Source organism: Hemitrygon akajei, chromosome 11 (genome assembly GCF_048418815.1).
Source record: "Hemitrygon akajei chromosome 11, sHemAka1.3, whole genome shotgun sequence".
Classification (NCBI taxonomy): Eukaryota; Metazoa; Chordata; class Chondrichthyes; order Myliobatiformes; family Dasyatidae; genus Hemitrygon; species Hemitrygon akajei.
The window spans coordinates 9,633,206-9,647,317 of NC_133134.1; the positions used below are offsets into that span (position 1 = coordinate 9,633,206).

Sequence of the window (14,112 nt, forward strand, 5' to 3'; positions counted from 1 at the left end):
GCATCGTGGTTAGTGCGATGTCATTACAACTCGTGGCTTTGGAGTTGAGAGCTCAGTTCCAGCGTTCTCCATAAGGAATTTGTACACCCTCACCATGGAATGCATGTGTTTCCCCAGGGTGCTCCGGTTTGCCCCTTCAGTCCAAAGCCGTGCCGGTTAGTAGGTTAACTGGTCATTGTGAATTGTCCCGTGATTTAGGCTAGGATTCAACCAGGGGTGCAGCTTAAAGTGTCCAAAGGGCCTGGTGCATACTGTTTCTCTAAATAAAAAATAAAATGAAATCTGCCATGCGTTAGAGAGGGAGTATTATATAACAAGATGCAGGAGAGCCAAGAATTTTGTTCAGAATCAACTTTAGCAGCTGTTAGTAATCCGGGGCTGTGCAGCAATCTGACGAAGCATGTCTCTGCATGTCAGACTCTGCCACTGTGAACCTACTGCACGTCTTCAGCAGGGAGGCTAGCTTTGTCCAAAAGTGCCTTGCCTCTCTGATGGGATTGGAGACCTGGTTGACCGGGGGTACGTTTTGTCGAGTGCCCTCGCTCTGTCTGTCGCAGAGAGCAGGATCTCCCGGTGGCCGCCCATTCCCATTCCGACATGTTGCTCCATGGCCCTCTCTACTGTTACGAGGATGTCACACTCAGGGAGGAGGAACAACACTTCTGAGTAACCTCCAACCTTATGGCATAATTTATACAAATTCCAATCATTTCTCCCCCCACTCCCTCTTTCTCTCTTTTTTCCATTTCCCATGCTGGTTACCCTCTCACCCTTTCTCGTCTCCTCATCTGCCTACCATTTCCTTTTGGTTCCCCTCCTCCTTCCTTTTCTCCCACGGTCCGTTCTTCTCTCTGATCAGATTCCTTCTCCATCAGCCCTTTAGATCTTCCACCTGTCATCTCTCCAGGTTATCACTTCACACTCCCTCCACCACCTAGCCACTTCCCCCTCACCTGGTCCCACCAATCATCTGTACACAATGCTCCAAGCACAGTGTGACTAAAATTTTATATAGCTGCAGCAAGACTAACTCGAGCATTCAAAATCCTAACAATGAAAGCAAGCATAACCTACGCCTTCTTTACCACCTGATCCTCTTGTTTTGCCACTCTTAGTGAGCTACGGAATGGGACCTTAGCATCCCTCTGAACTTCAGTTAAGGAGCCTATCGTTAACTGGGTACTTTCTCCTTTCGCATCACATCACATAGAAACATAGAAAATAGGTGCAGGAGTAGGCCATTCGGCCCTTTGAGCCTGCACCACCATTCAGTATGATCATGGCTGATCATCCAACTCAGAACCCTGTACCTGCTTTCTCTCCATATCCCCTGATCCCTTTAGCCACAAGGGCCACTAATTTCCTTTTAAATATAGCCAATGAACCGGCCTCAACTGTTTCCTGTGGCAGAGAATTCCACACATTCACCACTCTCTGAGTGAAGAAGTTTTTCCTCATCTCGGTCCTAAAAGGCTTCCCCTTTATCCTTAAGCTGTGACCCCTCATTCTGGACTTCCCCAACATCGGGAACAATCTTCCTGCATCTAGCCTGTCCAATCCCTTTAGAATTTTATACGTTTCCATAAGATCCCCCCCTGCACACTTGCACAGTTCCAAAAAGATTCTGAAGTAATCCTGGAGTTTTGGCGACCCTAAGGTGTCCTAAACGCAATGATCATGTCGATCTGAGCAAAATAACTCAATAAAAGTCCCAAGTGAGTGATGCAACTTAACTTTAGATCAAGCACCAGCAGGTTCTGGAACAATTCATCTTCATCCAGTATGGATAACTTTACCCACCTCAACTCTGAAATGATTCCACAAACTATGGACTCACTTTCAATGACTCTGCAGCTCATGCTCTCAGAATTATCTATTTATTTGTATATCTATTTATTTATATATCTATCTAATTAATCAATTAATTAGATAGGTATATAAATATAGATATATTAAAAAGCAAATCGTTAATTAACTCTTTGCTATTTATTTATTTATTTATTCACACAGTTTGTCTCATTTTGGACATTAATAGTTTGTCTGTCTTTGTTTATGTTTTTATCCTGGTATCTACCCCCTTCCTTCTCAGTCCTGAAGAGGGTCTCAGCCTGAAACGCTGACTGCTCATTCTTCTCCATAGACGCTGCCTGACCTGCTGAGTTCCTCTGGCGTTCTGTGTGCGTTGCTGTGGATTTCCAGCACCTGCAGAATTCCTTGTGTTTTTGTTTATGTATAGTTTTTTTTCATAAATTCTGTTGCATTTCTTTACTTTCCTGTGAACGCCTGCAAGGACATGAATCTCAGGGCAGTGCGTGGTGCCATATACAAATCTGTTAACAAATTGACTTTTGCGTTGACTTTAACTTTGACCCCCCCCGCCCCCAGCAATTAATGGCCAACATACATTGCATTGTCCAAGAGCCAATAGAAATTCATATTCTTCACAGTACACAGAAGATCATGCAGTGGGAGTGCCTGTGAAAATGACAAGGGCGTATTTAAGAAGATATAGAGTGGAGCCAACGTCTCTAAACTTAAAATATTCCACCCCGTCAGGCCATGGCAAAAGCAAACTGAAAAAGGGCAGTAGGTCCACTTGATCCCTACTGATTGGATATCCTGATGTTGTGAAAGGTGCTATGGAAATGCGAGACTTTTGTTTATTTCATAGTTCTGTTAGATTAAAACTGCAAAGACATCCCATCTACCTAATGTTCCTGGGACGCAGTCCAATGAGTAGCAGAATCTTGCAGTCCATAAAGACAAGGATCCAATTCCCGATCTGGATTAATTTAGCTGATTTCAGCTGGGACAGCACACAATGATGCACTGTCAGCATTTGTTAGAGGATAGGGGCTGGGAAGTTACTGATGAAGTCAGCCTTTCCATAAGACCATTCGACACAGGAGCAATATTAGGCCAATCGACCCAATGAGTCCACTCCATTTCATTATGGGCAATTTTTAATCCCTGCCTTCTCCTTGTAATCTTTAATGCCATGACTAACCAAGAAATGATCAACCTCCATTTCAAATATACCCAATGACTTGTAAGCACAAAGTACACTGCAGATGCTGGGGTCAAAGCAACGCATACAACATGCTGGAGGAACTCAGCAGGTCGGGCAACATCCATGGAAACGAGCAGTCAATGTTTCGGGCCGAGGCCCTTCGTCAGGACTGAAGAGGGAGGGGGCAGGGGCCCTATAAAGAAGGTGGGGGGAGGGTGGGAAGGAGAAGGATGGTAGGTCAGGTGATAAACCAATCAGAGGAAAGATCAAGGGGTGGGGGAGGGGAAGCAGGGAGGGCATAGGCAGGAGAGGTGAAGAAGGAATGTAAGGGGAAAGTACTATGTAGTAGAAGAAGGCAGAATCATAAGAGAGGTGATAGGCAGCTGGAGGAGGAGGCAGAGTGAAAGTGGGATGGAGGAAGGGAGAGGGGGGGAATTACCGGAAGTTAGAGAATTCAATGTTCGTGCCAAGGGGCTGGAGAACATTGAATTCTCCTACTTCCAGTAATTCCCCCCCTCTCCCTTCCCCCATCCCACTTTGACTCTGCCTCCTCCTCCAGCTGCCTATCACCTCTCCCATGATTCTGCCTTCTTCTACTACATAGTACTTTCCCCTTACATTCCTTCTTCACCTTTCCTGCCTATCCCCTCCCTGCTTCCCCTCCCCCACCCCTTGATCTTTCCTCTGATTGGTTTTTCACCTGGCACCTTCCACCCTCCCCCCCACCTTCTTTGTAGGGCCCCTGCCCCCTCCCTCTTCAGTCCTGACGAAGGGTCTCGGCCCGAAACATTGACTGCTCATTTCCACGGATGCTGCCCAACCTGCGGAGTTTCTCCAGCGTGTTGTACGTGTTGCTTTACCCAATGACTTGGCCTCCACAGCCTTTTGTGGCAGTGAATTCTTTAGATTCACTACCCTCTGGCTAAAGAAATTTCATCTCATCTCTGTTCTAAAGGGACATCTTTCTACTCTAAGGCTGTGCCCTCTGGTTCTAGACTCCCTAACTATATGAACCATCCTCTCCTCATCCACTCAATCTAGACCTTTCAATATTCAACAGGTTTCATTAAGATGCTCCCTCAGTGTTCTAATCTCTAGTGAGTACAGGCCTAGAGCTATCAGATGCTCTTCATACATTAACCCTTTCATTCCCAGATTCATTCTTGTGAACCTCTTCCGGACCCTCTCCAATGCCAGCAGATCTTTTCTTAGATAAGGGGCCCAAAACTGCTCTCAATACTCTGTCTGACCAATGCCTTATAAAGCCTCAGCATCACATCCTTGCTTTCATACCCTAGTCCTCTCGGGTTTAGTGGTTAGCACAATGCTAACCACTGCGCTGGAGAGGACTGGAACAGAAATGCAAGATGTAAGTACACACAGGCGACCCTGGTTTCAATTCCCGCTGCTGCCCTGCAAGGAGTTTGTACATTCTCCAGAATCCAAAAATGTACCGGTTGGTAGGTTAATTGGTCTTTGTAAATTGTCCCATGATTAGGCCAGGGTTAAATCGAGGATTGCTGTGCGGAGGGCCTCAAAGGGCCGAAAGGGCCTATTCCCCACTGAATCTCAATAAAATTAAATTAAATTAGAATTTAAAAATGAGTTCTAACATTGCAATTACCAGCCAGTGACAAACGCTGGAATAAGAAGCCAGGTGTAGGCTGTGCTGCCTTCACTCTGTTACACGCCGCAGCCCGAAGCCAGATAGGGAGTCTACCTGACAAGGGTATCAAACACGCCCCTGCACTCAACCATCAGTCACATCAACCCCACAGAGCAGGCAGAGTAGAAATAAATTCGTAGAGCTCTTGGCATATTTGGAAAAATATATATATATTGGATTAAATCCCATGGAAAACAAAACCTTTGTTTCTGTAAGCGTACTATCGTGATAAATCATTTTCTGCAGCTTAGCATAACCAAGAGCAGACGTAGGCCAGAGATGCAGTTAACAGAAATAGTATAAGCTTTAGCTCTGAAGTGTATAAATATCACGTTTCATTTAAGTTACTGTTGCTTTGTGGTCGTAACAAGAGTAAGGTTGGTTCACTGGTATAATGATATGTTCAATGAGATTTGCACATCGTGGGGAAACTGACGGCAGCCTGATGCCTAAAATGATTTCCACATTCTGAGTGTGGCTGCTTCCCAGGCGATGAAACCTTCACCGGGTGAGAGGGCTGTCTTCTTTTTCTGCCCTAGTAACCCGCGGCCCAATAAATTGCTAAATATGCCGCTTTCAGAGCGAAGTCCGAGGGTCGGAGGCCTGAGAATCTGGGAACAAGAACGGGCGGCCTGTCCTGGGGTTGGAGGCCTTTCTGGGGTGTGCCCCAAATAACCCACAGAGGCCTCATGGACACATGGAAGCATGTTCTGAGTAGTCTGCCCAGGGGTTGGAGGCCTGTCTACGTGTGTCAGTGGGTGGGTGGGTGGGAGGGATGGGAAAGGGGCCAGATTTGCTGTTACTTGTGTTGTTCTGGTGAGCACTGTTGGTATGGTGTGTTGGCGCCGGAATGTGTGGCAACACTTGTGGGCTGCCCCAGCTTGGGTGTGCTGGTTGTTAAAGCAAACGAGCCATTTCACTGTTATGTTTTGATGTACTGTAAATACAACTGAATGGAGTTGAGAGGGATAATAAATCAGCCATGATGAAATGAAAGGCAGATTGATGGTGCTAATGACCCAAGTCTGCTCCCATGTCTTATGGTCTTACATGCAATAAATAAATCTGAATTTGAATCTGAACCTTTAATGTGCTCTGGAGTCATTCAGGATCAGTTTCTAAGTTGAAACCACACACTTCACAGATAAGAAAGGGATGGCTTGGATAAAAAGTGAAGTGGAAAGCTCGGTGAAGCATTCTGAGAGCATTGTGGATCACCCGTCCCACGGTCAACCTGCTTCCACTTGGTACAAAGCTGTCTTTCCAAACTTGTTAATGGTGCCACGAGTGGGGCAGTAAAGTCCATGCCTCTGTTGTTGCCAGTCTTTACAATCGGAGGTAGATTTCAGTATCATGTTTATTATTTGTTGTTTTGCAGCTGCAGCAAAGCTCATACAAAGGAACTATAAATTACAAAGAGAAATAAATAGTGCCAAAATGGAGCAAAAATCGTAAGGTGGCATTCATGTGTTCATTGTCCATTCAGAAATCTGATGGCAGAGGGGAAGAAGCTGTTCCTGAAATGTTGAGTGTGTGTCTCAGGCTCCGGTACCTCCTCCCTGATGGTAACAGTAAGAAGAGAGCATGTTCTGGGTGATGGGGCAGAAGACACAATGATGAGCCCACTCATTTGTCACATTACATCAAAAAACAGTGTAATTTGCATCAAAGGCCAATACACGGTAGCGTAGCGGTTGGCACAAATGCTTAACAGTACAGGCAACCAGGGTTCAATTCCCGCTGTTGCCTGTAAGGAGACTTTACGTTCTCCCGTGTCCGTGTGGGTTTCCTCCCACAATCCAAATACTCATTGGTGGGTTAATTGATCATTGTAAGTTGTCCTGTGATTAGAACTAAATAGGGGGATTGCTGGGTGGCGCAGCTGAAAGAGCTGGACTGGCTTATTCCATGCTGTTTCTCAATTAAAAAAACATTTTTTTATAAATTTCAAGGACGTTCTTGGGACAGCCAAGTGTTGCCACGCTTCCAATGTCAACACAGCATGCGCACAACCTACTGTGTCTTTGGAATGTGAGGGGAGGCTGGAGCACTAGAGGAAACACACAGGGTCACAGGGAGAATATAAAAACTCCTTACAGACAACAGCAGAATGGAGCTCGTGTCACCGATACTGTAATAGCGTTACACAAGCCACTAGGCTGCTAATTCGATTGTCCGAAGAGAGCTGACCGCTGACAACGGTGGCTGGGTGAAGATATCACGAAGCAGGCTTTAGTCAGGAAAGCATTCTGGACAGACACTCTTGCCAAGTTTCATTGAACAGAATAATAATAATAACTTTATTTATAGAGCACGTTTCATACAGGTGATGTACTTCAAAGGATTTACAATGGGATATAAGTACAAACATTAAAATAGAATAAGAAATAAACATGAAAATAAAAGACAAGAAGATGTTAGTTAAAAACAAGGTTAAATAAATAGGCTTTGAGCTGGTGTTTAAAAGTATCAGCTGAGTCTGTGTCCTTTATAGTCTTATTTATTGAATTCCACAGTTTAGGAGCCTAGTTCAAAAAAAAGCTGACCTGCCAGCAATCATTTGAGGGAGATTGTTTAAATTTATGAGACCAGCGGAAGGAGACACCAGACCTCGAGCAGGATTATAAAACGAAAATAATTCTGCGATGTACTCTGGTCCCAGACCATCGCGAACTTTAAAAATGAGTAAGAGAACTTTGAAATCAATCCTAAAAGATACAGGAAGCCGATGCAGAGTAGCTAGGGCGGGAGTGATACGTTCCCTCATTCTGGTTTTAGTTAAAAGTCTAGTAGTGGCATTCTGAATGAGTTGAAGTTTGTCAATAGAAGGCCAATAGAAGTTGCATTACAGAAATCTAGTCTATTTGCTATAAAGACGAGAAACAACTTTTCAGCGTCATTATGTGACAAAACGAACGGACCTTGGCAATACTTCTCAAGAGTAGAACTGCTAATCTGGCCACTTACTTCACGTGGGATTTGAAATTCAAATCTGAATCAAGAATAACATCCAGGCTAGTTAATTGTGATTTTACAAGGGGAGCCAAACTCCCAAGGTTACCAAGAAGCTTTGACTCTTTTGGATTTGGGACCAAATGTATTTCAGTTTTATCTTCATTTAGTTTTAGGAAATCATTGCTCATTCATTTGCTTACACACCAGAAGTCAGAGAATGTAGGGATTTATCACCATTAGATTGAACCGAGATATACAATTGGGTGTTATCTCCATAAGTTTATTGATTGGGAGAATGGGAGTGTTCATGGTATAGAATCTACAACAGGTGTTCAACTAAAATGCGGTCAATAATCTTCCTGGTTTTTTCCATTCTGTGTAAATATTGAGGAGGATTGAGCAGTGTATGACAGGATGTGCCTTTCTATGGAACAAATGCAATCTCAAAAGTTGCCGAACTTCGCGTGTGGTGAGGTGGAGTCAGTGAGGTCCCTGCCTCCTGAACTGCTTACCCCAGGAAGGCAAGCAATTCACGCAGCCAGCTCAGGTATCCCCATCTGGCTATCACTGTGCGACATTAACATGCAGCCTTCTGGCATAGCACAGAGGTCAATAGATACGCTTCCCAAATAGAAACTGATATTTGACCTTAGACCTGGCAGAGCTCAACCATAGTTCAATGCTCAGGAACAGGTGTTAAAATACGGTGTAATTATTAACCACAAGGCAGTGACTGAAGTATCCCGAGAAACCAGTTACCTAAACACGCTTGAATTTAAAATAATTGCAGCCATTTGCTCCAGAGTCCTCATTACTCTAAAAAAAACATGCTGGTGGACTAATGCTCCATGCAAAGTAAATCTGAATACCATGTTAATTATAAACACACAATACGCTGAACATCTAGAGAAAAGGTTGCCCACCTTTTTTATGCCAAGGATCCCTACTATTTTTTAACTGAGGGTCACACACACACTCACTCACTCAAACACACACACACACACACACACACACACACACACACACACACACACACACACACACACACACACACACACACACACACACACACACACACACACACACACACACACACACACACACACACACACACACACACACACACACACACCCCTTCCCACCGGAGGAACTCAGCAAATCAGACAGCATCTATGGAAAGAAAGAAACGATTTCACGTAATCGGCTTTACCTAGACTATTACCAAGTCAATTATTGTAGGTTCTGCTCAATTTTTGAAGACTGGGTTTGAATTTTTTTAAGATTCCATTAGATAGCCAACCACGTTTTTTTTTCCCCACAGCAGAAATGGCTGACACTTGGGGACTGATATTGCTGGCACAAAACAAATTTCATAACAGATGGGTTGAGTGAGCTCGGGCTTTTCTCTTTGCAGAAGGAGGATGAGAGGTGACCTGACAGAGGTGTATGAGGTGATAAAAAGCATTGATAGAGTGGACAGCCAGAGACCTTTTCCCAGGGCAGAAATGGCTAATACTGGGGACGTAATTTTAAAGTTTGTTGTTCCTTTCTGTGCCCCGTGGTGCATCGGGCGGCAACTTTGCCGTTTCTTTCGGTATTTGTCTGTGTATTGCGGCCGAGTTGCTTGCTTGATGCTCATCAACCCAACGTGGATGGAAAGCGTGCAGGGGACCGGCCGGATTTGAACCCGGGACCACTCGCCTCAAAGTCCGGTGCGGATGTCACTACATCACCGGCCGGCCACATAACGTTACAGTGGTTGGAGTAAAGTACAGTGGAGATGTCAGAGGTAGGTTTTTTTTCCCCCACAGAGAGTAGTGGGTATAGGGAACGTGGAGCCAGGGGTGGTGGTAGAGGGAGGTTCATTACAGACACTTAAGTGACCCTTAGATAGGCACATGGTGTATTCCTTGGACTGGCATAGAGGTTGATCATAAAAAACAATTTCTTTCAGTAGGCACTTTGACTTTGCTTTGCTTTTAAAAAATACAAGCCCTTACAATGAGAACAGTTTTTAAAAAAAATCACATCACCAATTCGTAGACATCACTTTCTTGAGTATATTCAGGAGTTTTAATTATTGTTGTGACCACATATTTTTTTAAAAATCAGGCTTCTTGTAGAGATTCCTAAAGTTAGAGTGATCGATGCAACAGATTCTCTTAACTACTTCACGTACACTCAGTGGCCACTTCCTGCTCGGTAATGCAAATGTCTAATCAGCTAATCATGCTATAGTAACTCAGTGCATAAAAACATGCAGACATGGTCAAGAGGTTCATTTGCTGTTCAGACCAAACATCAGGATGGGGAAGAAATGTGATCTAAATGACTTTGACTGTGGAATGATTGTTGGTGCCAAACAGGGTGGCTTGAGTATCTCCGAAACTGCTGATCTCCTGGGATTTTCATGCACAACAGTCTCTAGAGTTTATGGAGAAACAAAAAGCATCCAGTGAGCGGCAGTTCTATCGGTGAAAATTTCTTGTTAATGGGAGAGGTCAGAGGGGAACGGGCCAGTCGGGTTCAATTTGACAGGAAGGCAACTGTGACTCAAATAACCACATGTTATACCAGAGATGTGCAGAAGAGAATCTCTGAAAACCCAACATGTCAAATTTTGAAGTGAATAGGCTACAGCAGCAGAGAACCACACCAAGTTCCACTCCTGCAGCAAATAACGTGGCCACTGAGTGCAGGTACATGTGTGAAATAAACGCTAGAAAATACTTCTCCTTTCAAAAATGAAAAACATAAAATAATTCTACTGAATGACAAAATAATACCAAAATAACATTTTGCACTATACAGGACCAGAGATAACTTGTTTTTTTGTATCATTTATTAATGCAAAATAATTTTACTTGAAATGATTTAAATTAGAAAGTAGGAAGAATGGAGATAAAAGGAAATATTGAACCAAAGAGAGCTTTTGGAAATTTTTTTTTACAAATTTTCGGAACATCTTAGGTTAAAGATCATATTCTTCCAGTAAAACAAATCAACAATATACTGCAAAGTTGTAGCCTGCAGTCTCATAAATGCAATAAAATATACAAGTAGTCCACTGAATAATAAAACAATAAAGAGAGTACAGTAGAAGCAAGCTTAATATACACCTAATGGTGTGTTCATGAACTCTTAACATCCGTCTTCAAGGCTGCCACCCCACCCTCAGAAGGAACTGCGTAGTTCAAAAGAATTAGAACACTGTGCAAGGTTGCTCCACAGTCCCGTGGATGGCTCTGATAGGGAAGTTGCGTTTGGATAGTTCTTATCTGCGTTGTGCCTCTCATTCATCTGTTCCTCTGAGGCATCAAATTAACAGCCTTTCAATTAACAGCACCATTATAGAAGTTCTTCATTATATATCCACCGTTCACTTGAAACCGTAACCTTTCAGCAGCATTTTCCAATAATCTTTGCACTCGTATGAATGCCTTTTTATTCCGTTTGTTTCTTTTTAAATGTATTTCAAAAAAAGACAGAGGCAAGATGTGGAGTTGCATCAGTTTACCACACAAACCCAGTCTGCGTTCATCCTCTTCGTCATCTCAAGAGTTAAGTCCGTTTTTTAAAAAAAAAATTATCCATTTTCAGTTTGCCGGGGAGAGAATTTTGTTGAGGGCGGAAGGGAAACAGTCTAAATAAAAGCACCTTTGGGGTACAGGCTTTGGAATGTAACGAAAGGGTGTTTGTCCTTTGCCCTCCATTACAAGTCCTCGATTAGCTTAATTTCACCTCACATCTGCAAGAGAAGAAACAGAAAGGATTAAATGGAATTCAATCAAATGACAAGTTCTTCCATTAAACGAACTTCCAACTTAGCATGCATGGTGGCATATCGCAAGCAAAGGGACGTGGTTGTGTTAAGTGTCTGTGATGCTGGGTGTATTTTTTAATATCGTGCTCCTGCAAGCACACATGTGCAAACTTTATAGTCAAGGAAAACTGTGATTGCAGACACAACAACGTGTTAACAACAGATCAGATACTAAAGATTCCGCAGATGCTGGAAATATTGAACACCACACACCAAATGCTGGGGGAGCTCAACAAACGAGACTGCATCTATGGAGAAAAATGACCCAGACTGGGGGACCGATTTGTCCAGCACCTTCACTCCGTCTATTGCAAGAGGCATGATTTTCCAGTGGCCACTCATTCCAATTCAACTTCCCATTCCCATTCCAACGTGTTGGTCCATGGCCACCTCTACTGCTACAATGAGGCCACTCCCAGGTTGGAGGAGCAACACCTCATTTTCTGTCTGGGTAGCCTCCAACCTAATGGCATAAACATCGGTTTCTCTAACTTCTGGTAATTTCTCACCCCTCCCTCATAATCCTCTTCCATTCCCCATTCTGGTTCCTCTCTCATCCCTTCTCTTCTCCTCCCCTGCTTGTCATCTCCCCCCCCCCCCCACTAGTTCCCCTCCTTCTTCCCATTCTCCCATGGTCCACTCTCCTCTCCTATTAGATTCCTTCTTCTTCAACCCTTTACTTCTTCCACCTATCACCTCCCAGCTTCTTACTTCAATCCACCTCCACCACCCACCCACCTTTCCCCCTCACCTGGTCTCACCTATCATCTACCTGCTTGTATTCCTTCCTGAAACATTGATCATTTATTCCCTCCATAGATGCTGCCCGATCTGCTAAGTTCCTCAGTATTTTTATCAGTTGGTAAGCCACTGTTCAAACACTGGTTGAAAGGATATATAATTTGAAACCTGCTTTAGTCCGTAATAATACTTATTGCAGCTAGCTATTCAAGCAATGCATCTGTGTAGCTGAGTCAGAGAGATTTCTTAGATCTCTATCTAAATCTTTCGGCCTCTCCAAATAACTCTCCCAAAGGCGAGATTCATGATGGGGTACGTTTCAACAGGAACTGGCAGCTCTTTGTTAACCCATCAAAGGGGTCGTTATTCAGCTGAATCCAATGTAGTTCACGCCCAACGGCCAACCGTACTTTCCACTAGGAGTCTTGGCAGAGTGATCAGGGATGGAATCCTGCCTAATTTCCGCTCTCCCTTTGCTGAGGGCCGCAGAAGGGGTTGCAGCAATCTCCAGCCGTGCCCTGCTGACACTCTGGGTAAGTTAAGTGTTGGGAAGTACATTCAGCTGCAGGTTAACATCAGGGACTCTGGATTACACGTTAGCATTCATTTTGGTGGGATTCGAACTCATCTCTCAGGCCAGAGTCCACCGCCACTGCCCGTAAGGAGTTTGTACGTACTCCCCATGACCACGTGCGTTTCTCCGGGTGCTCCAGTTTCCTCCCACAGTCCAAAGACATATAGGTTAGCATGTTAATTGTCATTGTAAATTGTCCCGTGATTAGCTAGGGTTAAACCGGGGGGTGCTGGGTGGCACGGCTCGAAGGACTGGAAGGGCCTATTCCACGCTCTAACTCAATAAATAAACAAATAAAATTCTGTCCTCGGGTTTTATTCACTTCTGGGGTGGGCAACAGTTTACTGCATTCTACCCCTATCCCTCGCCTCACATAATCTTACATAGGGATAGTGTAGTGGTTAGCATAACGGGCTTTACAGTGCCAGCAACACTGGTTCAATTCCTGCTGCTGTCTGTAAGGAGTCTGTACGTTTTCCCTGTGACCGTACGCATTTCCTCTGGGTGCTTCAGCTTGTTCCCACACTCCCAAGTTGCACCGGTCAGGGCTTGTAAGCTGTTGCATGTTATTTGGCATCATAAGCACAGCCACAGTTGTGGGCTGCCCCCAGCACAATCCTCGGACTATGTTGGTCCTGGACGCAAACAACGCATTTCACTGAATGCTTTGATGTTTCCACGTGTACGTGATCTTTAAATTATTTATCCATCTACTGGAAATACCCTCTCCACATCTGCTCTCTTCTCAACATCGTCCTCATGTGCCGTGTCATATGACGTAGGTGATTATGCTCTTTCTGTGGCCAAGATTGTTCTCGGCAAATTTTTCTACAGAAATGGTCTGCCATTGCCTTCTTCTGGGCAGTGTCTTTACAAGACAGGTAACCCCAGCCATTTTCAGTACTCTGCAGAGATTGACTGGCGTCGATGGTTGCGTAACCAGGACTTCATTTTTCTAAACCCCAGTGAGTACAGGCCCAGAGCCATCAAATGTGTCTCATACATTAACCCTTTCATTCCCGGGACTTATCTGTCTTTAACCTCACAACTTTCTCTAATACTTTATTCCCCTTCTATTTGAAGTTAGCTCCTCTGTGAAGACGGATTCAAATTATTGAGTTAACAAATCTTTCGATCTTATTTTCTGTGGTGGGACCCTTTCCTACTGAGTCAAGATGGCTATTGCTATCTGCCTCTCTTTTATTTTACAAATTAACACCATTAAAAGACATCTGACAAAAGAAAAATCAATTTCCCCGCCCATCATTGCAATAAATCAAAGGACAACAATCAGCATCAGGGCAAGGAAAGGAAAGCCAGGTTAGAAATGTGCAGACATGTGC

The 14,112-nt window shown here is 44.0% G+C and overlaps 1 protein-coding gene across 2 annotated transcripts in view; it reads right to left on the bottom strand.

Annotated features, from left to right (window-relative positions):
• Positions 1-9,681: 9,681 nt before the first annotated feature.
• The window catches only part of LOC140735303 (platelet-derived growth factor subunit A-like), a 74,731-nt gene continuing 70,300 nt past the window's right edge, over positions 9,682-14,112 (bottom strand). For both annotated transcript variants that reach the window (XM_073060186.1, XM_073060187.1), the window contains one exon: positions 9,682-11,379. Coding sequence is in view for 1 of the 2 variants with exons in the window: in XM_073060187.1 (XP_072916288.1) it covers positions 11,369-11,379 (11 nt within the window). In the remaining variant the exon portion in view is untranslated. The remainder of the gene's footprint in view (positions 11,380-14,112) is intronic.